The sequence below is a fragment of the Acomys minous genome (genome assembly GCF_964271855.1).
Source record: "Acomys minous genome assembly, chromosome: 2".
NCBI classification, from domain to species: domain Eukaryota; kingdom Metazoa; phylum Chordata; class Mammalia; order Rodentia; family Muridae; genus Acomys; species Acomys minous.
The window spans coordinates 113761813-113788097 of NC_140484.1; the positions used below are offsets into that span (position 1 = coordinate 113761813).

Sequence of the window (26285 nt, forward strand, 5' to 3'; positions counted from 1 at the left end):
CTTCACCCCCCTAGAATAGCTTCTTCGGTAAGAAGGGAGAACATGCTTTGAGAGATCTCTTAAATTTGCTTTCCAGCTACACTGACATTAAAAAGGAAGTTGCAGAGTCTCACGTGGCAGGTTACATATGCCAAGTGGCGTTCCAGAGCTAGCTGCTCTCAACCTGGCATATAGGAAAGGTCAGCACACAGCGATCTTGGAACGCATGTGCCATTTTTGGCTTCCACCTTTAACAATGACCAATGGACAGCTTGCTGGGCTGTAGGAAAAAACACAAGATAATTGCACATTTTGGCTTTAGATTCAATGTTCCTCCTAAGCTCAGCCTTTCTTACTTTTCTTTGTTGCTACCAGATTTGGGTCCTTAATGTCACTTCCTTATGCTTGTCTGTGTCCCCACCTGTTTAGGCTCTTTCAGTAAAGTATCACCTGCTCCGATGTTGAGGAGCTTCTCCTCTTCCCAAGACTGCATCCCCCATTGACAAGGGTCCATGAGTCAGAAGAAGGAAGGTTGTCATTTCTCCTGGCCGCCTTCTGTTGTCTCCATGCACTCCCCCACCCCCATAGATAAGAGAACCTTGTTAGGAAAAGGCATTAAAAACACAGTCCAACACTGTTGCCACCATAAAGCTGCTAGAGAGTAAACATGCCTATCAGTTGGCCTCAAAAGCTTTTAGATAATCTCCTGATTGATCTCTTGACCAAAAAGAGCTATTTTCCTGTTATTTTTCTGGCATTCTCTCTGGCCAGTTGACTTCTTTCAGCTTGGACCCTCCCCTGCCTCCAGCCCAGATCCAGATCTGTCTGTGTTCTTTTTATAGCCTATTTCAGTCTCTACTGCCATGCCCCACCCAATGTATTCCCAGGAGGCTGACTGATTAAAGACCAAGTCAGGAAGTCAGGATTTGAGAGGACCGACTCATAACGTCATTGTGACCTTGAGAAAGTGGACGCATCATGCTTAGCCATCTGCACGGCATATGAGGTTAGAGACTTCACTCAGAATCCCATTAATGTTTCTGGATGGTATAACTCAGAACTCTCAGCCCTAAAATGTGGCCCGACTCTGGCCCTTAGAGCTATAGGAGGGTAACATCATTCACATTATATGATTGTTGGTAACACATTGAAGTCACCAGAGAAAGAATAGTGACATTTGCATTCACCAAGGTAGCCTCTTAGATCCTAAAGCCCCCATGTTTCAGAAAGAGATGGGTTTTTTCCCCAAAGGCAGATGGGTTTTCCTAAGAGATGTGTTTTTTTTTTCCTACCTTTCTGTTAAAATGTAGCTAGGTGTCCACGAGAAGTTCAAGCCAACTCTCCTGAGGCAGGTTTGTATACCAGATGCTTGGAAACAGAGGCAGAAATAGCCCAATTCCAAGACCAGCCCAGGCAATTTAGTGAGATCCTATGCCAAAAGAAGAAAGCAAAACTAGGCTGGAAATGTAGCTTGGAGGGGAAGAAATTAGCCAGCTGTCTCATATGCGGCAGGCCCTAGGTCCATTTCTAAGGACCGCCATCACAAAATAAAGAAATAGATAAGTAAGTGGATCCACTGGCTACCTGGGGGAATACAAACATGCAGAGATGGCCATAATAGGTTGGGTGTAATGCAGCCATGCAGTGGCATGGGTCACCTCTGGTAGAGCTGCCACCAAGCCATGCTCCCCACCCCCCCCATCTGTTCAGCTGCCAAAAGCATCTACATGTATGACTATAACTCAGAGAATTGAACATTTAAACAAAATAAGCCTATTTTCCAAACAGGAGGGACTAATGTCTTATAGGCGTTATCGGAACACGTACTGAAACAGGCATGTTGGCACAGACTTTCGGGAGTCTGAGGCAGGAGGATCATGAATTTGAGGTCGGCTAGGTATACAAGGAAAAACACAAGAATGAAAGAAGGAAGGAAGGGGGAAAAGGAAGGAGGAGAAGAAAAGCCTATTTACTGAGAGTGTGGGGAATTTCATTGTCACATATTGCTCTTAGAAAAGATATTACTACACTCACAGGTGTAGTCATTATATGAGCTAGGCATATGAACTAGATACATCAATGAATTTTTAGTGTCGTTAGGCTCTGCTTGACTAGTATATTTAGATAGAAGCCTATTTATTTAGGATATAACTATTGTGTGTGTTTACAAGGGCAACGACTACAGAGAAGTTAAATAAATTCCCATACCCCAAGAGGATGGATTAAATACATGTTCCAAACATGAAGGAATGAGTACAGAGTCATGGCACACATGTGTAATCCTAGGACTTAGGACTCTGAGGAAGAAGCAGAAGGATCATGAGTTCAAGACCAGCCTAGGAGCTTTTCTGAAATAAAATAAAAAAGGGCAAGAGCTTCAAAATAAGGGGAAGGATGTACTAAAAAGCATACAGTAGTGTGCATGATCTAGCGTCCTTTGTGCTAAATACAAGGAAAATTATGAACATCATATTTGTTGATATTTAAGTTGCTTGTGTTTAACTCATAGGAACATAGAAGAAGGTTAGTTGGGACTGGTGGAAGTTGGGAAAAGAGCTGGGGGTCAGGGACAAATGTAGGAAGAACAGTGCCCATGAGTCATACATAAAAATGCTGGGGGAAAAAAAAGATGGAGGCAAGTACACTATCTTAATAAAGTTTATATATACCTTACATAAGCTTTATATATTATATGTCATATACATAAACTTTATTAAGTTCATAAATATATACTTTATTTTACTTATGTATTATATAAACAATATTGAGGCATTTTGTACATACCATAAAAGTGACCCATTTTAATGGACAATTCAGTGATGTTTTAGCAAATCTCCTGAATGGAATAATCATCAGTATAATTCAGGCAAAGAGCATTTCCTCATCCTAGTGAGATCTGCTGGTCCCTTCACACTTCATTTCTGTCCCTATCCAGGCCTTGGTGACCTCTAAACCAATGGCTGTCTCTAGAGCTTCTTGTTCGCCTGACATTTGATACAGATCTTCCTTCTTTTACCTGGCCTTTTTTGAGATTCACTTACTGCAGCATGCATCAATACTCCATTGCCTTTTGCTGTCAGTGGCATTCTACAATAAGGATATGTCATATTTTCTTGATCAACTTACTAGCTTATAGGCATAAGGTTTTCCAATTCTTGCTGATTTAAATAAATAAATAAATAAATAAATAAATAAATAATGCTATAATACTCATGTACAAGTCTTTGTAAGGTGTATTTTTTGAACCATCTGGTAAATATATTACCTTTACACAAATTTTTAATATTGCAAAAGATAAATGACACAGCATATGCAAGCAATCTTATAAAATAAAAAAATAAGTAAGAAACAAATGTGTGTGCATGTTCACATAGAATGATTTTATCTTGCTAAATAATTAAATAAGTACATAAAAAGATTGGAAGGCAGAAAGCTAAAATGCTAGCAGTCTTGTCTCTGGGTGATGAGATGGTGGATAATTTATGTGTTTGTATGCTTTTCTGTATTTCACTGAATTTTCCACTGTGAATATAAATTACTTTTGTAATCAGAAAAAAGCATGCTGTTATTAAGAGTAGAAAAAAGTCTTTCCCATTCAATTTCTCCAGCGTCTTTACCTCTCTGTTACAGGCAGATTTTCTCACAATAGTCCACAAATGGGGGCAAATGCATACACATCCCTAACCCCTATGTTGTTGCTCACAGCATACTGAAAACCACAGAGCTCCCCAAAATATCAGTCAAGTGTGGAGTCCCTGAGATCAGTCTCCATAGCAACTTGACAAGGGCATGCCTCTTTATAAGCACTGTCAGTGCATGGAGATGGCAGAAGGTCTGCCTCAGACAGCCCAGGGTTACCAAAGGACCATGGTGCTTAGTTCCATGGCAATGGGGTCAGGCTTCCCAAGGCTTGAGGAGACCAGAAGCTCTTTATGTGAGACATTTACATTTTAACTGATCATTTGATTGCAGGAGTCTATGAACTGCTGTTTCTACTTATACAGCTGCAAATCGATGGCATCATTAAATATTTTTTAAGAATAATATTTAGAGGCCTGTGAGGTGTCTCAGGGAGGAAAGGAGGAAAGGCACGTGGTACCAAGCCTGCTGTTATGAGCTTTCTCTCCAGGACCCACCCACACCCAAATTGTCTTCTAACATACACACACACATGCGCACACGCACACCCACATGCACACACACACACACACACACACACACACACACACACTAGCATGGTGCACATGCACCCACACATAAATAAAGACTGTAATTACAAATAATATTTAAAATTTAAAATGTCATTTGAGAGGCAGATGGTACTCTTCCTCTGTGCTGACATCTCACACTGTTTCCTCCTGCTGCTTCCTAGTTACCCATTCATTTGCCCACGATCCACCCCTTATTAATTAGAAGCAAGTATCTCAGAAGTCCAAAGATCAGGGAGGTATAAATCAGGCTAACATACTGTCAAATAAGCTATAACCCTGTTAAATATATCCTCAGTGTAGTTTAAGATGATACCCAAAGAACTCTGGCTTCTTGGTGCTATGAGATGTATTATGTTAAAGGTTTGACCCCTAACTTATTCCCTCCCTTGAAGACCCCATCTCTAGCCTGCATCAAAACAGGCCTCATATGGAAACATGTACACATTCAGTCTACATCTTTACCCTCAAATCCCATTACCCATAGACAGTGTTCGCTCAGATAATCCCAGCATGTCCATCTGAAACATATCACACTCCGAGAGTACCTCAGTGCTGATAGGGTCCTGGAAGTACATCAAGAAGAGCTCAGGTGAGGAAGTAAGACAGCTAAAGCTATCAATAAAGAGACTAGATTACAGGTGGCCACTTCCGATGGCCCTTGAACTCTGGTGGCTAGAGAGGGTCCTAAGAATTACAGAAGTCTCTCTTGCCCACGACTAAGGAATACTGGTCTATATTCTCATGAGCCTGAAACTTCCCAGTCTTGGCACTATTAGTGCCTTGGGCTGCCTAATTCTTCATGCAGTGGAAGGTGGGACATACCACCCATCCTGAGTTATAACAACCAAAAATGTCTCTATAATCATTTTCTGAGAGATAAAATCATCCATTGGTTGAAAATCACTGTAGCAGAATATAAGGCTCTTGAAGGCAGGGGGAAAATGTAACCCCTTAACTTAGTAACTGGGTATACAGCTCAGAAAAGATGCATTCAAATGGCTTAAGGATGAATTAGTAAGCCACTATCCATTTGAGTTAACCCCCAAATACTGTTTGTTTTTTTTTAAACTTGGCTATTGGGGACAGAACCCTGGTAAGCATATACCAGGTAAGTACTGTATTACTGGGCCCCCAAAGTCATTCTTAGAGACTCTATTCCCCTAGTGAGGCTGTGAAATGTTAGTATCAAAGACCTCATCACAATCATATTAAAGAAGTTCTTACCTGCAGTACATATATGATGTATCATAGGAGGTATAAACATTATAACCACCCACACCATGATGATACTTGTATCTGCACTGAGGCATGCTGGGTGCAACAGAGTGAACCTGTGTTATAGCCTAACCTCTCTGTGGAACCCACCCAGCTAGGAGAACTGGGGAGATGTTAGCATCCTTAACTTGCTTGAACAGGGGCTGGCCAGAACACTGCTGATTTGCATGTTCCTTAAACAAATCTAAACATGATTTGGAATGAAAACTACAGTGAACAATGCCTTCTCCCTCTTCATCTCCATCCATTCATTCATTGTCTCTGCTCCCAACAATGGGACTTTAGAAACTGACAGCTACAACTCAGTTTTTTTAGTAACATGTGAAATCCTTCTTGTACAGTCCCACGTTCCTCGTGGCAGCATCAACACTTTGAAAGCTTTGTGAATGCTCTTGGGTATCCATGGATTTTTATTTTCTGTTGTTGTTCTAATTTCATATACAGTGAATAAAAGTGGTCCATCAAATATAAACAAGAGGTATTTTTGGACTTCAATGATTTTAAAAATATAAAAGGCCCAAGTCAGTAGGTGCTGGGTTAAACGTCTGTCATAGAAAGCATGAAGCGGAGAAAAGTTATTTGGAAGATCTTTCTGGAGACTACCCTAAATTACTGAATGTAAAAATAAGTGCATAGAAGAGTTTCTTTCTTTTTGAGACAGGGTTTCTCTGGGTAGTCCTGGCTGTCCTGGATTTACTTTGTAGACCAGGCTGGTCTTGACCTCACAGAGATCCACCTGTCTCTGCCTCCTCGAGTGCTGGCCTTACAAGCGTGAGCCACTGTGCCCAGCCATATCAGAGTTCCTAAAATGAGTGTGATCGTGACATTTTCACTGAAAAAAAAAATGTTCTCTAGGTTCATCAAGATGAACAGATATAACAGGTCTAAGGGGGAAAGGGCAAGTATTTGTTATTGTCAACAAAAACCAAGCATCCTGAACTCAGAGTTCCTTGTTGGGAGGTTCACTGACGATCTGATTTGCATTTGGAGTAGCTCCACTTGACCAACCCCAAAGTGTCCAAAATTTGGCTCTGGTTCTTTCTCTGAGCGTCAGGAGCACACAGAGAGAGTTATTAGGAGAGTGATGGAAAACACATTGTGTCAACTGTAAAAAAGAAAGAGCCACTTCCTGGAGCTTGCTGTTTTTACTTTAACTGAGATTTTCATGGGCTCAATTGCTGTGTTACAGGCTCTGGGCATACTTATCACCAAGAAGCATTTTTTTTCATCATAGACCAAAACATCCATTCCCTCCAATTTTACCACCAATCCTTCTATCATCTTTGGTTCTTCCTTTTAAGTTTTCTTTACATTTTTTTCCACCTCATACAATATAGCGGTTATATCTATGCCCCTGCCCCTGCCCTTGCCACAAAGCACGAAGATATTTTGGACTCATGGCATCCTTGATTTTCCCAGAAGGAGCATAGGATGATTGTCTCCATCATCTTTTAGATGAAACAATTGAAAGGTGAGATTCACTATCCTTGATGTACATTGACAACTGGTGCTCAGGCCAAGACCAAGATGGCTCCCACTCACCCACGAGCAGGGCTCCTCTGAATCCCTGCCTTGCAAAGCACAGGCCGGAAGCTGAGAGATAAGGAAGGACTGCCTAACCACATACTTCCAACCCATGGAGGGAAAGATGCCCATGCTTTTCATAATAGTTGCTTCCAGAAACTGCCTCTTTCAACCCCTATATGGGATCATGTTTGTTTTCTACACAGTAATAATAATTACAGTAGACAGTTCAAGAAATGGCCAATAGCATGTCAAGGACAAAGAGAGGCTTCATCAGCCAAACACTGGAATGTGAACTCCCATCCCCCTCCTAGTCACTCCTCTACAGCCTGTTTCCATCCTCACATTATAAATAATTCAGTTTCCTTTTCTCTTAAATATCACAAAACCAAGTTGGAATCTTTATGTGGAAGATTCTTCTGTGTCCTTCTCTCCCTCCTCCTCTCCCTCCCTCACCAGCCCCGGCAACTCCCTGGAGAGCAACCTCTCAAGCTTTAACATTTATTCTTTGACATTTCAGACTATTTGTTAGGCAGTGCTGCCTTCTCAAAATCAAAGTTGGAAAATCTTGCTGAGAACTCCCGCTTGGCCCTGCCCAAAGGTGACAGGAAGGGTCTGTTAAGCCCCGAATACTGGCCTTCTTCCTCACCCAGAGAAACAATCTGATCCCTACCCACAAAGGCAGCCTCCCTCTCACACACACACGCTCTTCCCACCGCACAGGCCAATGTGTTCACCAGAGAGTACCCAAGAACCGAAAGATGTTCTGCTCCCTGTCAGGAGTCACTGGGACCCGGCCTTCAGGGCACCTGTTGAATAGGTTATTTTATATGCGTGTCAGTAAGGCTTTTGTCAGCCACTGAGACCAATACAGAACAAGGAAAATTAACTTACTTACCCTGAGTCACTTGCTCAGTGGCAGTGCTGAGACTGAGCTTCCTGTCTTCACTTCTGTGTGCTGCCACTAGGTGACGTGAGTCTGAGAGAGGGGTCCATGTCTCAAGCTCCTATGTGACTGGACTTACCATAGGGAGGACTGAGCCTCCTATTGGGTAGAGATGTGGGACGTGATCCTTCTTTGGTACCTTTGACATTGAAGGGTTGCTAATGAGGCATCCTGCTTAGTTCTCTTTTTAAAAGCTTCTGAGCACACAGTAACCAGTGTTTCCTGAAGTATGTGTGCGTGATGTACTAATAGATGGTAAATAGAGAATGGCCCATGTTCAATTATGTTGGAAAACTTACAGACTAAAAAAAAAAAAAGCTTATTACAGCGAGGGTTCTCAGAGCCTTCAATGTCCTAATGTATATCACGAACTTGTAAGAGCTGAATAAACAGTGTAACACTCTAAAGTTATTTGATCTTTAGCATCTGATAGACTTAAGGGGAGCATTGCTAGGGCAGTGATGAGGGGCATATGATCTTCACATCATCTAGACTGAAATGAGAAAATGATTTTTTTTTTTTGCAAGTTGGGAATTCCAAATTAAGGGAGAACCATATTGCAGTAGCTGAAGCCTTGCCCAGAAAACTGACCAATTCATGTGGAATAACAGTTGGTCAAGTGGCTGACCTGATAAAATGATTAAGGTAGCCATTCTGCTCTTCATCATAAGCAAGCTGGCCATTTGACATCGGGGGTGTTAAGCTGCAAATGTCTGTTAGGGTCACAAGAAATGCTGAATTAACTGCCCTAAAGAGGGAACCATTCTGTGGATCATTTAGACACAGATTCGTAATTTAAAGTCTCCCAGCCATGGCGTTCAAAAATATGGTCTATATTGGTGGTGCCACCCATGCTGTCCAGGAAAGAGCGGACTCCAGGTCTCCCTAGTCAACTCCATTAACAGCTTCCTCTCAAGTGAAGGACTTGAGAAACGCTGTGGCCACCTGGTGAGAACATCCAAGAAAGTTTCACAGGCCCTGGCTGTACCTTCTTAGCCAGAGACTAACACTCCCAGGAGTTGCTTGCAGATTTACTCCTTCCCCTCAACAGTGAGAAGGTGACGATGCTGATGTGAAGGCCGTGAAAAGGCTGGATTTGGTTAGCATCAAGCCTGTAGTCTGGGATTTTCCAGCTCCCTACAATTATGAGAAGGGCCGTGGAGGCAACACTTCAGTCTGCCTATGAGACACAGACTTCAGGTCACAGATGTACCTTGATCTTGATAGTGGGAGGGGTAGATCTTGGAGACTTCCCTTCCAAAAAAAGACTGAGTGAGGGAGCTGCAGCAGGCTAAGAAGCCTCCGGTTGCAGAGGATAAACCCAATATTATCATCAAACTCAAGGGCACTTTAAGTATGAGAGACCAACTCACATTTCTCTTAAGGATGCACATGCCCCTTCTTTCCAGCCATCTGCCTTCTAGTTCTCTGAGAAGTCCACTTGGGTAGAGGCACTAGGATTCATGAACTTTTGTCAACTATTATTGCAAGCCTTACAGAGTGAGAAACACAGCACCTATCAGAAGGACACACCCAGAGCAAAGCTAGCATGTGCTCAGAGTAAGAAAGCTGGTGGCTCTTTGGAGGTTTGTAAAAGGAAATTTGCCAGGCCATGTTTGACAACAGTGAAGTCACTTTACCCATTACCGTCTTAGGTCCTTGTCCTTCTCACTGGTGAATGAGAAGGAAGAAAATATCTGCTTAAGGGAAATAGGCCACTTGCTCCAATGCAGTTCCCAAAGGCAGAACCCAGCTTCATCTGGCTGCCATGGTTACAATAAGAGGTGTCAGAAACAGAGGGAAAGATATCTGTAAAGGCAAGTTGGCTCTGTAGATCCCCACCAAGGCCTTCTCCGATGTTACTTACCACAGTCTGGCTCGGTAGTGTGTTCTGAGCTGCTGGGATGCTCTTGAGGGCAGTCCCAGGGCCAGGGATGGGGGTGGGAGGTGTCACAGGTCTGGAATGCATACCTTTGGGCAGCCTCATCCCTTGCTTCTCAACCCATCTCCATGGTTGAGTTGGGGAGTCTTGACCACCCCTCCTCTGAACCCACAGATGTCATTTGACTTTTCTTTTTGGTCGAGGGGTGAAGCAAAAGCTTGGTGGTTTGGAATGAGCCCATCCAGAGTCCATCCTTTTTGACTGTGCCTCACACCCATCTTTATACACTTGACCTCATCAAAGTTGGGCTCATTTACACTTAAAAGGCTTTGAAAGACTATGATTTTCAGAGGGTCATGAGTTAACACTGTGATTATGCAAAGCCCAGGGGTGTATCGTGTGTAGTAAATTCATGCGTCTCCTAGTATGAGCCCTGGAAGTCCCACCAGAACTGTCAGTTTTAGGTTTTGTTTTTTTTTAATGAAGCTCTGGATGCTTTCTGGGAGTTTATAATACCACCTCTCACCTTTACTCCAACATTTCCCAAGTCTCCATTGGGCCCGAGCTGGAGGCTTGCCACACAGGTGCCATCAGCATCCTTTATGACCCAGCAGTATCTCTCATGTGCGTCTTACTTCTGTTCGTCAGAGAAGCCAAGCTTGTCCCCATCCATGGCTTAACCCCATAATTCTCCTTATGCCCAGTCCTTGCCTTCCTACAGCCTGGAGCATGCAGAAACTTTAAGCAAGGCTCCAAAAATTCAAATCTTCCAAGAGAGTGGGCAAGGAGGACAGAGCTCCTGCAAGCACACTCAAACATACGTTATGTGAGGGGTAGCCATTCTCTAGATGGAAAGGGTTCACAAGGCAGGGAGGTCACAGATCTTATACAGCAGAAATATCTTCCCTGGCCAAATCGTTCTCTGTGGAGATGACAAGGCCAGGTCATTCTGTTTCATTCAATGTGTACAAAGAAACAGGACCCAAATCCTACCCAGACAGGCTTCTGATTCAAGATGTAATTTCAGAACCATACCCCCGGCTAACACAACTCCTTCAAGTCACTTGTGAGTTCAAGTAGGGTTGAAGGAGGAATCTGATTTAGCTCTGAAAATACATTGTCAGATCTAGGCTGAGGTTTTCTTGGGGAGTGGGAAGCAAGGGTGGGCGTGGGCGGTAGCCACAGGATTTCTGCAGGCAAAATGTAGAACCAGAGCTCTCCAAGGAAACCTGAGGCTGCAAGTAACTTCACCCACATCCACTAGCATTAAAGAGCAGGGGTGGAGTGGGTGGGTAAAAGAGGCAGAGGAGAGGAGTGGAGCCCAAGGCCAGCCCTGGACACTGCACATGCAACCCAAAGGTCCAGTAGTTTCCAGTCTGCCTTTTTTTCCTCCACCATCAAGCAGAAGAGTGTGGGTCCTCTTCATCTCTCAGAGAAGCCTCAGAGGAGCCAGGCCTACTCATTGCTGCCCCATCTCTTGTCTTTTCCTTTCTGCCACCTTCATTTCACATTTGGCATCAGAGTCATATTAAACAACCTGCGTGCAAGTCTGGCTTCAGGGCAGGAGTCAGCAAGCACTGAAGAAGAAAGGCTTTGCTCTGCCTAATCCAGAACTGTCTTCGCTCAGAAAGCCACACAACACTGAACTCATCCTGCATTGATCTGCCCACTCCTGTCCTTCCTCTGGGCAACTAAACCCTCACCGTAACTGGTCGCCTTATGATTGTATCAGAGACTCTTGATCTTCGCTCTAGTCTGGCTTTGGCCTGAAGGGACTGGGCCAAATTGGAATTAGAAGTGGCACAGCCTAGTATTCTGCTGTTGCTGTCACACCTAGGTAGAGGTGGAGGAGGTGAGGAGATGGGGAGGTGAGGATGGGGGTACTGTGAACTTGCCTATGGTAAGTAATTCTCATGCAAGAGAGGAGAGTCTGGGAAGCCCAGAGGACATCTTCTTAGATTCCAGCTTGAAGCTACCCAGTGTCTATTCTCTGCTTGCATGAGAACCACATAGCAGGGATTCAGCACACCAAATCTCTGAGGGTAGTTCCAGAAGAAATATGGAGACAGTGCATGAAGGATCACATCTTGAGTTGGAGGCTAGGAAGCTATCATGGTAAAGGCTCCAGGAGAAGGAAAAAAAAAAAAGGTTGCTTTGAGGGACAAAAGAGTAGCCAAGAGTACTCTGAGTTTGGGCATGCCCTGTGGTGTCACTAGTTATAAGTTTTGGAAACCCAGAGAGGTTATTGACCCTTTCTGGGTCTCAGTTTCTCATGGGCAGAAAGGTCTGGCTGAGTAGGTGCTTCCTTTGATAAACTAAGTGATGATTTTGAGTGCTCCATTGTGAGCCTAATTTGAAGTGCTTAGCCTTCAGTTGCCTGGCCTGTCCACACAACACTAGTGCTGAACAACCTCTGTCTTCTGAGTCACTTCAAGGTACCTAGCAGACTAGGAGATAGTTGAGTTTCACAGTCTCCAATACACTCGATTGGCACCTCTCAAATATCACTCAAGAATAAAGACCTGAAAGTACCTGACAAGCATGCTGGGCTCATGGGTTAGCCAGGTGGGAAGCTTTACAACACACTTTCATAGAATAGCTGTCAGTGAGCTCTGAACCTAGGTGGGGAAACTACAGGTCTGGCTGGTGACACTCCTTCGTGTTACAGTCTGGCAGCCTTTCTGGACTGAGCTCTTGGGGTTCCCTGTACTAACTTTGTCTCCCCGCAAGGTCTAATGGGGAGAATTGTGTGGCTTGTTAATAGCTAGCAGGGATCCATGGAAATGGCAGGCCTTGGGATGACACTTCCTTTTCCAAGCTGAGCCAGGCCTTTGCTGTGCCCAGCAACCATCCCGCACTTCCCGGCATTCACTGTATCTCTTCCACTGCCATTGTGCATCACACTGGACATTCTCACTCACGGGACACAGCCTTGCCTCACAGCTCCCAGGTGACATGGAAGCTGCCACGCTTACTTTCTTGCCCTCGGACCTCTGAACAACCCCATAGCTCTGTCCTTTTCTTTTGCCTCCTGCTATGTAGGAAGGGCTTTCAGTGCTAACACCTGTTCCCTCCCATCTTCTCGAGGCTTATTCCTACCCACTGTCTACACTGTGCGTTGGCAGGCTCTATGCATGGGCTAATACAGAACTTAAATATTTCTCATATGAAAAGGCAACATTCTCCCTTGAATTCAAGCACCTTTCCTTGGTCCCAAGGATAGTTCTAAATGTCAGAGATCCCTGGTCCAACCCTGATATCCTGGAACCTCAGAGAATCTAGAGACGTGAGGAGTTCCTGAAACCGCTATTGGATACCAGGCCACTCTTACGAACACGGACTTGTGTTTAAGCTAGGAAGGATTTAAGCCGACTTGTGTAGGAAATGAAGTGAGATTATACAGAAAGGCACTGATCTCAGCAACCTTGTCACACCTCCCACCTACCTTGGCTTATTTCTTCTTTATTTTCCATGTGATAGAGCTCCAACAAGGCCCGATGAGTCCCAGAGAAGGCTCCATGTCCACCTACTATCCTTTCTCCAGCCTTTTTTTTTTCTCAGTGTTTCTTATCATAGTGCTTGCTTTCCTCCCCAGAGGGAGCAAATATAAAGTACTGAGGGCATTTTGGGTTTTGTACTTGTAGTGAGGCCCAGGATCCAAGCTTGGTCAGAGGGATATGCTCTCTCACCTTAGCTTTTTTGGCTTTCAGGGGGATCCAGGGACTGTTTTCCCTCACATTATGGAAGCCCATGTGAGCCCTGCCAAGACAGATGAACCAAGGTGAGTGTGGGTATGCACTGTATATATGTCTATGAATATAAAGTGTCTCTCAGTGATAAGAGATTGGCTTGTAATCTCAGAGATTAAATTTTTTCTAAGTAAGTTCACAGGAAAAATAGAACAAAAGTCCTGTGCCCTAGGGAGAATCCTATAGGCTTGCTGGTACAGCAAAGAGAAAGGCTCCTCACCCTCTTCCCAGACCCCTTTGTACATCATCTCTAAAGAAAATACCTCTACAAGTCTTAATTTTTCCAACATCAGAAAACTCCCCAGGTACCAAGGATATCAGTAGCCCTAGTAGTGACTAAAGGAATTGAGTTTGAACCTTGCTTCTGCCTGTCGTGCTGTGTAATCCTCGATGAAGCCCTGAATGTCTCTGAGTACCTAATAAGATAAAAAGCACATCATTGTAGAAATCTGAGGTACCTGGAGGGGTCTCCATGAACCCAATTGATGGGACATATTGTAAAACCCTGTCACTGCTTAGCAGAACTGTGCCAGAAACCTCCATAGAAAAGTAATATTAAAATGGAAAACAAATTGTGGGCAGCCTGGAATTGTTCATATTCTTTGCAAAACTTCCAAATAAGAGGCCTGATGCAGTCATTTCATTAGAAAATAAAGTGTTTATTAAGAAACTATACACTGAACACTCCTATAAGTCTCTGTGGAAACACAACGCCCCATTTTCATAGCACAAAGTGAAGAAATGGCAGAATAAAAGATGCTGCGATGGATGGAGCCTAGGAGGCTGGAAATGAGGTCATGATTTACAACAATTAAAAACATCATCCTCAAGCTTACTCCTTAAAGCCACACTCAGAAGGAAAGCTGACCCCAAAGGACCATCCAGGGGTGACGGGGAAGACTCTGACACAAAACCCTGGGGTGCAGGGTGAGTGCTGCTGAAAAGGGGTTGGATAACTACACACCTGGAGGCCCTTGAGAAACCCTGAACCCAAAGCGACGCCATGGAGGCCACTCTGGGTCTGAGGAAAGACCTTGGGAAGCTTCATGCATTCATATCCCCATGGAGGTATCTAGAGTACCAGGCTGGGAACCTGACACGATGAACCACCATCCTCAGTGCCTAGGGACTGTAACCTTTAAGGAATATCTTTCACACTCAGGTAAATTTACTAAATTCCCCCAAAGCATATGTCCTGCCCTCTACTGCTATGCAACACTGCAACCAGAAATACTGGGTTGTAGTACCCTCCACACTGTCTCAAGAACTGAACTCGGGGTGCCTCCCTCCATTCTTTCCCATAACCGGGACCCTCCATGAAACTGGGAGAGATCTGGGCCAACCCAGAATTCACTCCGCCAACACTCAGCCAGCCTGGCAGAGCTTTCAAGCTCTGCAAATGTGTTTTTGCTATTCTGCAAAGGACTACCAACCCCTTCTCTCCCCCCAGAGGGTCAAGCTGAAAACAGGGGGAGCAACGCCTCTTTGGGAAAGGATGGCTATGGAGTAAGACATGAGTGAAAGCAAGCAAAGTGAACACACACATTGACCAGAGACCAGGATGACACGCCCATCGGTGCCATGAGGGGGGGCTGGAGGAGGCCAGGTTTTACTTCTCTTCCCCTTCAGTTCATCTTGACCTTGATATGATGAGTCCACTGGGTTCCAAAAGTTCTCAGAGCCAAGAATAAGTGGAAGTAGATGGGGAGAGAGAGCCAATCCCAAGATCACGGGCTAGGAGGAAGGGTCTTGGTCCCTGATTCCCTTGGTCCCTTGCAGTCCTAGTAGGATGGCCAATTCACAGGCAAGACCTCCTGTAGCCAACGCTTGTTGGAACCGTAGCTATAGGGATCCAGGTGGAGCCAGCAAAAAAACTCTTTCTAAAGAAATTTCTAACATTGCACTCAACTGTGAGCCACTCCAGAGAAAGAAGGAGGGGCCAAGTGTGTCCACCAAAAAAAAAGTGTATGATTTTTTTCTCCACACACACACATACACACAAAAAAAATAAAAATAAGCCAGCAAAATAACTGTCTTCCATCCTTCCCTCTGAGACCTAATCTGTCGCCAATACTTGGGCCTGGTTCCCCTTCCTCTTACCGCGCTGTCTCCACCTCTGCTTAAGAGCTCTCTGTGACTCTTCCCCACTGGAGGTTGCAGGGTGACGAGACCACCCAGAGGACAGCATGGAGACCCCACGCTTCCAAGCAGGAAAGTGAGACCGGAACACAGCTGGACTTCATCAGGCTTTCTTGTGATGGTTGGGTCAAGAGAATGGCTAGTGTATTTAAAAGGTAGATCCTGGTGCTTGGGTTTGTATTCTTTTTATTGGCTCTAAAGATGTTGGCAGGAGTTGCCTCGGAGGCCGGAGAAAAAGGAACACAGTGATGACTGGAGGGAGGGGGCAACCTGCCAGTGATTGATGGGAGACACACCCATCTCATGGTAGTACAGAGTGTGGGAGCACTGGTGGCTCATGCAGTTTCTACTTAGCATCCCCGGATCCAAAAAGAGCAACGCCTAGAGCTTCCAACCTCTCAGAGGGCCCATCCTACCAAGGTGACATCAGAACAAGGAGGCTTAAAAGAAGTTTTTAAAAGCCATGACGTCCTTTGCTGAAATAAACATTGACATCCTCAACATAGATGCCATGGTTAAGAGGCTTGGAATGTCCGGAAAGGCTTATTGGATTCAACATAATTTCTCTGAAACCTATAAAAACAAAAAGAAAAAGAAAAAAACAGAAAAACAGAAAAAAGCAAAATAAAGTAAAAACCAAAACCCCCAAAGAAGATCAAAACTAAGAAGGGTACCAGAGAGGCCATTTGAAATGGGAAAATCTAGAGGTACAGCTATAGGTATATTCTGGGACTAACCAAAATGAATTGCCAGCAGAAGGGAAGGATAAGGGTGGGTGGGGGTAACTTAAAACTAGTATGCTCAGAGAAATGGGAAACACTGCACTGCCAGGGCCTTCACTGAACCGAGCAAGGGAAGTGAGCAAACAATACATTGGGAGTTTGCCCCGGGACTGTCATGGAAGAGGTAGAGCAGACTCTTGGTCTATGAGCATGTTTCTAGGAGGAAGAAAGCCTGATGAGGAACTCTTAAGGAGGTGGGGAAAGGTGTGTGTACCACATTAGTATCCCCAGAGGAGTTCAGAAAGAAGGCCCTGCTTTACCAGAACTCAATGTCCTTAGGGGTCCAACTCTAAGAACTAAGTTTCTGCCCACTGTCAACTACACAAGGAGATGAGGGTTCTTTACTCCCAAGCCTACTGGCACTTTCTCATTGACCTCTCACCTTATATTGCCAGGCCTGTGAAAGGCTTAGAAATGGACAGCTAAGAACTCGGCCTTCCAATAATTCTGTGTCTTACAGGGCTTAGAGACACCGTGGAAGAGTAAGTAACACAGCTGGCCACAAGGTCATGGGCTGCCTCAAGAAGAGAAAACTTGTAGGACAGCTTGGTTCCTTTCTGGTCACGCATCCAGGGACAGAATAGGATGTCAGTGACATGGTATTCCTAATCAAACCCAGAAAAGGGTTATCCCATCAATCCCAGGTTATAAAAGTCCCTATTTATATGTGGGGGAATGGGGGCAATTAAGAGATAAACCCCAGCTTTCTATGAAAGCTATATGTGGGAATGGAGAGGGTACAATGGGCCCCTGAGTATTGGGCATCCGTGCTGGGGAGACACTAAAACAGAGTTCAGTTGTAGGACACAGCACGAGCAAAGCAAGGATGAGTCATTTTGGTTGTTATGTCATCTCTGTCTGCATGGAGTGAGATCAGTTTATGAAAATAGAGGGGGAACTCCCTTGGTTTATGACATCAGGTTAAGGAGACATTTGGTTTTCCATGGGCTGCGATGTGTTCTGTGCTGAACCTCAGGCAGGGGATCTCTGGCACTTGACAGGGTAAGACAGGAAGTCCAGGAGTCTGGGCAGCCTGCTGAGAAAGTTTTATGGTGCCACTGCTTCTATCCAGGCCTTGGCCTCTCTCTTTCTCTCTCTCTCTCTCTTGCTTTCCTAAATCCCTCACCTTAGCCTAACGAACCTTCCTCCTCTGAAAGAGATTCCTCTAACTCAAAAGACTTGAGTACTACTCTTAAAGTGGAAACCTAGCTTTATCCTAGTCCTCTGAGGGCTTATGGGTCTTTGGGTTTTAAGAATCAAAACTGGTAGGGGAAGGGGTCTTTACCTCATACAGAGATGTCAAAGGAGGCAACTCACCATGTGACCTCGGGTAAGACACATCCCCACTCTGGACCTCAGGTTCCTCATATATATAGTGAGTTGATGGGACTAGATGATCTCTATTGTCCTTCAAGTTTAATATCCCATGATTGTCTATGTTTGAAAAGACCCCTGGCAGAAGAGGCAGACACAGGGCATTAATGGTCAGTATTAAACCCCAAGGGCAAACACTTGGGGAAAGTCATCTTAAATGCACAATGCCAGAAACAGAAATCAAGTGCTCCCAGCGCCTGTATCCACACTGCTTTGCCTCATTCATTTTATATATAAAAATCAAATCATTTTCCTAAGTATCGCACAGCGGCATTATCAAACTGATCAAGTTGGAGTCAGGAAAGAAAAAAAATTTGCCATCACCATGAAGTCTGCCCGATCATTTTCCTAATCTGTTGGCCCAGAAGTTATCCCCTTTACTAGTTTTAACACCCCAAATTATCCTTCCCATTTTTACTATCCTGGGTACCATTCCTGAGTTGGGGATAGGACAGGAGTTTTAGGATATGGAAGATAAGTCTACTGGGCCCAAGAAGCCCTTTCTGGCTTCTTAGCCCACGGAAGAAATGTCCAAGAAAGAACTGGTGCTGTAAACAGTGGTGATGACACAGAGGGGGTGGTCCCTTCAAATCTTTCTTATCATTGTCAGGGCAAAACCCTATGCAACAGCAAAAGTGAGTTTCAGTGGAGACTCTAAGGTTATAGGCCTCATGAAGGTGATTGCATTGCAGCTTCTGAGAACGATTCCCTCCTCTAGAGACCGTGCAACATCCATGGGCCCAGGAAGGCCCCGTGTCAGATCCATTACAGACCGGGGCCAAACCTGTCTCGGTCCCTGCCAAGGTCCCTAAAGCTGCCTCTGTAAACACGGACATTTTCCCATATGAGCCAGGATCTGAAGTTTGTTTTCTCTGGAACTCTTTCCCGGGTGGAGCCTTTCCAAGACTCTAAAAGCTGAAGCCTGATAGCATAAGAGGCACCACTCCAAACTCCTGCATCCCCCTACCCCGCCCCCCGCTCCTCATAACAACCCCAGATGATGAAAGAAAGACAGCTGCTCAGAGGAGGTCAGGGAAGACCTGGACCACAGGAGATGCATGGAAAAGGCTAGACGGGCAGAATGAAGGCTAAGGAAAGGTGAACACACTTCCTAGGACAGCCTTGCCCACAGGTGGCCCATCAAAAAAGTCCTCTATCTCTCTCTCTCTCTCTCAGCAGCCCTCCCCAGAGTCATTCAGCATGAAGGAACTTGCAGACTCTCTGTAATTCAGAACAGAGCCTGGACATCGGGGATTGTCTAAGTCTGAGAAGGCAGCCAGAAATGCTAGGGTTGCTCCAGGAAAAGGAAGGGGAGTTGTAAGGGATGAGGATAGGAGAAAAAGGATGTGGAGCACCCAAAGGATTGAGTGAGGGGTCTTGGAATCTGCCCCAATGAACCAAGAACAGACTCACTATGAATGGCCAAGTTCTCTGTATCCTCAGCAGCACAGAAAACTCAGTCCCCACGGCTGTGCAATGCAAACGAAAGCGCAAAATGTCAAACCTCCGTTTCCCAACAGCTGTATAAACCCCAAGCATCTCTTCCTGGCTGAGGTTTCCACTTTGCAGACTGACTAGCTGCCAGCAGCTCTCTAGCATCTATAGTGATGAGCATCTTCCTGTGTCTCCTGCCTACACTTACTTCATCTAACTTTGGAATTGCAAGGGCTTCTCCTTCTGTTCCCTTTTGTTACCTAGCCTACTCACAAAGTGCTTATTTTAGGTACCACTGGGTTGCTTTCCTATCTTCTCTCTTCAAGTGTCATAGTCATCTTAGAGTTGTTACATTGCAAGGATGAAATGAAATGCATAGGGCTCTGGTGTTAAGGACATGGGTAGCTTTATTAACAGGGACACAGAAGCCAAGGCAATTCTGGAAGGAGGGCTACCCTGCCCCAGTTGGCATGTCATTCTTTTGAAAGTCTCCCCACCTTTCTCTAATGGTGAGGAGTAAACTGTTACTGAGCCGTGATTCCAGCAGTCTTCAGATAAAGAAAGAGTCCAAATCAAAGCCCCTATAAGCAGACACACCACCAATCACCATGAAGCCCGCAGATTCCTTATCATGCCAGCCACTGTGCAAGGCTAATATCCTCCAACATCCTCCAACATGTACAGTATTAACCATGTTTTCAAATTTTTCTAATGTTATTTCATAGCAATTTGAATTTAAATATAGATTTTTTTAACTCCAAAATACTAGAAATGACCTATTTGGAAATAGGGCCCCTTGCTGAAAACCAATTGTTAGGAAGACAAGACAGCAGTACCTAGGACATTCTTCCGTTCTCCAGTGGAGAGGAACCTGCCCCCTCCAGCTATACATAGAAAGAAGGCTGGGCTTTCTTTCCTCACAAAGAGCTTTTATAGCTAGAGAGCCACATAGTCCCTTTCCATCCGAGCACATCCCAGACCACCTTTCCTCTGGATCCCCATCACTCTGGCAGGAACATGGTTCTTGGATTGGGACCTTCCAGTAAGGATTCCCAAACTCCATCTAGACATTAACTGCACTTGGTATTATTTCCTGGAGTTCAGGTTAGGAAGGATTAAAAATAACTTAGGAGGAGGAAAAGGAGGAGGAGGAGGAAGAAGTAGGGAGTGTAGCAAGAAGATTAATTTTCAAAATAGTCCCCCTAGCATAGTGCAGGGGGACATCTGTCCAGTGTCCTGGCCTAGCCACTCTGAACAGGGTCATCAAGAGAGCTCACCATGTTGAAGAGAAGTTCCCTCTCAGGTAAAATTTCGCTTCACTTTCTGCCTAGGTGTTGCCTCCTCCAAATTCACGGGGAGAATTCCTCAGGGTCACGGGCCATGACTGTGTTATTCTGGACTGTTACTTTGGTAGGCGCTTTCTCTTTGGAACTTAAGTTCTCCTATAATCAAATTCAGTAAAAGTCTAGAAATGTTGGGTCAAGTTAAGACTCGGATCATTGGTTTTTGTTTGTTTGTTTGTTTGTTTTGTTTTGTTTTTTCCTCAGGTACAGGGTTTCTCTGTGTATCCTTGACTGTCCTGGACTGGTTTTGTAGTCCAGGCTGGCCTCAAACTCACAGAGATCCACTTATCTCTGTCTCCCTGAGTGCTGGGATTACAGGCATGTGCCACTGTACCTAGCTAAGTCTCAAATCTTATTGTTTAAAGCTCACCTTCCTATCTGTAATTTAAGATAGCAAGCCTAGCCACACATGGCCCCAAAACTGCTCTCTCTCTCTCTCTCTCTCTCTCTCTCTCTCTCTCTCTCTCTCTCTCTCTCTCTCTCTCACACACACACACACACACACACACACACACATATACTCTTGTCCTTTCATCCTGCCTCTCAATTTCTCCCTCTCCTCCTACTCCCACTCGAATCAAACGAATTTCCAAAATTTTTTTGAAGTTTCACTTATTTTCCAGCATTTAAAATTCAGAAGATTTCACACTTAAAATATCCTTATTTGCAGCTTCTTTTAAAAATCTAAGGGATCTGGCAAAGCTGAAGAATCACTTCTGCACAGTAACAATCACCTGAGGCAGATGGCTGGAGTTCTCAGGATGAGCTGTGTGGTTCCCAGTTCACCACATCCCACCTCTCTGTGGGCTCCTCCTCCCTTTCACTTATTTATGTGAAGGGCCAGCCTTCCTACCTGAGTTGGATACTCAGCAGCCATTAGGCTCTGCCTGTGCATTAAAGAACACATGGAGGTCATGGCTTTCAGCACTCACTGAGGGTCTCGCCTTTAACACAAAACTAATCCCCTCTCTGGTCATGGGGTCATCCCCTCATAGGTCCTGGAGACCTATTGCAGAAGATCAAGCCTGTTATCTCAAAGATAGTAGGCAGCTCAGGAACACAGCTGGGGGCATAGGAGGGTACTGTCTTGAGAAATGAGGTTCTCATTAAGAAAATACAGTTTGGCTGGTAAAATGACTCAGCAGGTAAAGGTGCTCGCATCCAAGCTTGAGGACCTGAGTTTAATCCTTGGGACTCATACAGCAGAAGGAGAATAATAACTTACACAAGTGATCTCTTACACCTACATATGTACCCTGACACACACACACACACACACACACACACACACACACACACACACACGCATATGCACAGAAATGCAAGAAATAAATGCAATTCTTAGTTGAGCTCAGTGACACATGCCTGTCATCCCAGCACTCGGAGAAGCAGAGGCAGGTGGATCACTGTGACTTTGAGGCCAGCCTGGTCTACAAAGCAAGTCCAGGACAGCCAAGGCTATTACATGGAGAAAGCCTGTCTCAGAAAAAGAAAAAAAAAGTAATTTTTAAACAAATAAACAAAAAAATATATTGGGTGCCACCCAAAATAAAACAAAACCCCACTTCTAGAAGTGAATGTGACAACTGTGTCATACACAGTGCCAGATACAGATAAGGTATGTAGAAAATAGTCCTTGGGTTTTTAAATACAGCTGTTACATCTCCTACATCCTATGTATCATGGATGAACACTGAAGTCCACTGGCTTCAATCTAAGGTGCCCTTTCCCAGCCCCAGCACTGCTGGAAAAGTATAGAATGAGATTTCCTGTCCCACCAGCCAGCAAAGCCAAACCAGGTTCCAGCTGTATGGAGCTGGCTCAGGACGCGCTGAGGCTGAAGGCACCCACGTCATGGCCGTGGAAGTCAACCAAGTGTGGATGAGACAAAAGTACACAGAACACTCGGATCCTCTGATAGAAGCTGGAATCCTGGGCTTTCTATGAGAGTCTCAAACAAAAGGGGGAAGGTACACTGGGGGACAGTGCCCTCGGCATTACTTAGACTATCTCAACAATAGGCTGATCCTGGTTTACAAGAGGGAACTGTTAGCACCCTCAAGAAGTAAAACCCCCTTCCACCACATGACACGAATAAACCTTTTCAGAGCCAAAGTCTCCATACTCTCTAGGGCAATATCATAAAACAGTTCCAATATTCTCCAACGTTGCTATATGGTGGATGGTGTGAGGTCACTGGACATCTCTTTCTTCATCAGTTGAGAGGAAAGACAGCGCAGGTATTAATAGTCCGTCTGCATTTCTTTCTTTCCCTTCAAATATCTTTTATGTTAATTATGCGTTTTCCTCTTTCTTGATTCTTTGGATTCTTTTCAAAAGTTTGAAATATCAGTAAGATGCAGAGACTATCAAATCCCTGTGCCCAACACCCAGCATTAACAGTTCCTAAACTTTTGCTATTTTCTTTTCAGTGTTTGAAGACGGCCTATTATAATCATGACCAAGGACTCCCCTGTGTGTGGCTAACATCGTTTTTTCCCACCAGAGCTAACCACTGTTCTGAAATAAGCAACTGACATGGGCATTCCTACTGATGCACACACCCACAGACAGATTGCATTATTGGTTTGCCTAGCCTTTCAACTCTAAAATAAGATTGACTTTTGTTCTGTGAGACAAGGTTTCATATACTCAAGCTGGCCTCAAACTCGCTGCTATAAAACTGAAGAACATGATGGTTTGGATAAGAAATGACCCCATTCCACTTCCTGTCTCCCTCTCACTCTCTCCTTCCTGTGTGTGGAACAAACATATGGTCATATGATCAGCCACACACCTGGTCCCACCACCATGGTTTCCTTAACTGTTGTCATGCCATTGTTATATTGATGGACTCTCGCCCTTGAACCTGTAAGCTGAAATAGATTCTTTTTTCCCGTCTCTGCAGCATAAGGGTAACTTGACCTGAAGTCTACACCCTTATTCACCCACCCTTCAAATGCTGGGCTTATGGGTTTACCCCACCAAACCTAGCAAACCAGGATGCTTTCTGGTACTGATGTGTTCGCTTTCATCTACTACTAACTTTATCTAGTTTTTTGTTGTTGTTGTTGCTGTTGCTGTTTTATTTCCCTATGATGCCAGGAGTGGAACAAAAGGCCGTTTGCATTGAAGGCAAGCACTCTACCACTGAGCTATATCACCAGCCCTTCATTTAGTTATTTTTAATTGATGGAATTCATTGTGTTAATTGTCCAATTCATTTTCCAGTTCTATCAACTGCTAGCTGCCTTTAATTTTCTATTATTCAAGAAGTTGCAATAATCTTTCTGACAAAACTCTACACACATACGGGAGCAACACTCTGGAACAGTAGTTAGCAATTCTCCTGTAAAGGACCAGATAAAAAACATTTTAGGCTATGGATACTGTATAGTGCCTTTTGCAGCTACCAAATTCTGCCAAGTGAGGGGGAGTCTGGGAGCAGTCACAGACAAAAGGAAACAGAACACATCCCAGCTTCCCCCCCCCCCAAAAAAAAACTTCTTTTACAAGGCAGGCAGGAGTCAGACAGGCACAGTTTGCTATCTCTGCTCCAGAGCTTTGTTCCTCAAATACAAGCATGTGAATGAACCAGCAGCTTTAGCAACAGCTGGGAGCTTGGTGCAAATGAAGATGCTTCCAGATCAGTGAACTAACATCTGCATCTCAACAAGCTCTTCAGGTGATCCCTGTGCACAGAAACATTTGAAAAGCACATCTTTTGAGGATGTTCCTTTGGAGTACACAGATCCCTAATTCCACTCCGTTGCTGAATATTTTCCTAAAATTCAGAGTACTCATATTCCTAGAATCACTAAATGGAGGAACATCTTGGCTGGTAATTCCATGCATGATCCTACTGGACACTTGTCCTTCCAAACTGATGAGTGGTAGATATTACCTTGTAATTGCAATATAAATTTCTAATGTAGAAAACATGAGTGTTACCCTTTTCTTATTTGTGGGCATTTTTAATTATTCTGTATACAAATTCTATGGGCTGCACACGCCGAAATGTGTTCTCTTAGTCCATTGCTTGCCTTTGTATAAAGGTTAAAGGTTTTAAGGATTTAAATTAATGCAGCCATATGCTGGGTGTGTTGGGGCATGCTTGCAATCCCAACACTCCAGGGTCTGAGGCAGGAGAATTGCAAAAATGTTCGGACAAGACTGTGCAACAAAAAATTACGATGTTATTTTTATGCTATTTATGATATTTTTTCAAAGACTGTTTAGCTCCTCAAATTCAAGCCATATTTTCTTATAAGGGTCTATATTCCATACAGAAGAATCCTAAATACCTTATGCAGGAGCTCTTCACTCAAGAACGTGGAACATAATTCCCCCCTCTTAAGTATGCTGTTTTTAGTGTATATCTAAAATATGAGGAAAGGGGGGAATTGTGCAATTTTTCCAGGAAACACCTGGGAAATATCCTAGCTGGGTGGTCAAGGTTAATATCCCTGTGTCCACCTATGTGTTTAAGCGTGTATCTTGACATGATGTGAAAAAAATACTACTGTGTCTCTCTGGTGTTCTTCCCCCAAGGCTATTACCCCAGTTGATAAGCCTAAGATGATACACATTCTGCATAAAACCTGACTAGTGAAGCTAGAGAGACCTGGTCACTTAATGCAGCATGGGTCAGAAAAAAGACAGTGGGGCAGGGAACCATCAAATCCAAAGAGCATTGCCATTACTTAACAGGACTGTACCAGCACTGCCTTCCTAGTTATTATGAGTGCGTTCTGATGATAGAGGATGGTCCCTGTGGTAGAAGCTGAATGAAGGAGAAACACAAGGCAACTCATTGAAACTTATTCTGAATATTGAGAACCACTTTAAAATAAGAATCTTGGTGGGGGGAAAATCTTTGTTTTAAACTTCACTCACGTTATCAGGTATTTTGTGGCTGGTATGAGGCACCATTATGACTTTATTTTATTGAATAGTTTCTCCCTTGCATGCTAATTTACAAGCATATACACAAAAATTCAGAGTCTTATACCTGCCCGTGTGTGTATTCAACTGTCTACTTACTATAGCTATGTGGCTAAGGATGGCCTTGAATTCCTGACCCTTTTATAGTCACTTCTCAAGTGCTGGGCTTACAGGCATGAGCCACTGTGTGCAGCAAAACAGGACACTTTCTATGCTGCTGTGTGTAGCTTTCATCCATTGACGTGATTTATTTTACTTTTGTTGTTTCACTTTCTTGTAATGCCAGAAATGGAACCTATAGCCTACATATACATATCTTCAGAATTTGCCCCACGTATTCATTTCATAATCATTACTGTCTTTTTTTATCCCAAAATAGTATAGAAATTAGACACATCTCTTGCTGCGTTTATACCGTTTAATGTACTATTTTGTTTGACTTCATTTTTGCCAAATGTTATTTGTTTTAAGTTAAATGTTTTAATTGTGTTTGTGTAATATATTTTTGTTGTTGCTGTTAAAACATTTGCTTCTTTGTTTGTTTTGGGGGAGAAAGGGCATGTGCATTGGCACTTATGAGGAAGTCAGAAAATAAGATGCGATAGTAAATTTTCTCCTTCCATCCCATGGGTTCCTGGGCTTGAACTCAGGTCCCCACGTTCTGCCACCAACCCCTTCAACCTGCTTTATGATCTCATTGGCC

At 44.1% G+C, this 26285-nt stretch overlaps 1 protein-coding gene across 9 annotated transcripts in view; it reads right to left on the bottom strand.

Moving 5' to 3' along the window:
• Nucleotides 1–26285, bottom strand: part of NTRK3 (neurotrophic receptor tyrosine kinase 3) — a 403447-nt gene that overhangs the window by 102673 nt on the left and 274489 nt on the right. The window contains exons 13-14 of one of the 9 annotated variants that reach the window (XM_084773603.1): nt 17805–17939; nt 14205–16278 (exon numbers count right to left, since the gene is read on the bottom strand). The exons of 7 other annotated variants lie outside the window; for them this stretch is intronic. In XM_084773603.1, coding sequence (XP_084629729.1) covers nt 16160–16278; nt 17805–17939 — 254 coding nt within the window. In that variant the 3' untranslated portion in view covers nt 14205–16159. Of the gene's footprint in view, nt 1–14204; nt 16279–17804; nt 17940–26285 lie in introns of those variants that run through there. One more of the 9 variants, XM_084773604.1, reaches the window with a different exon arrangement.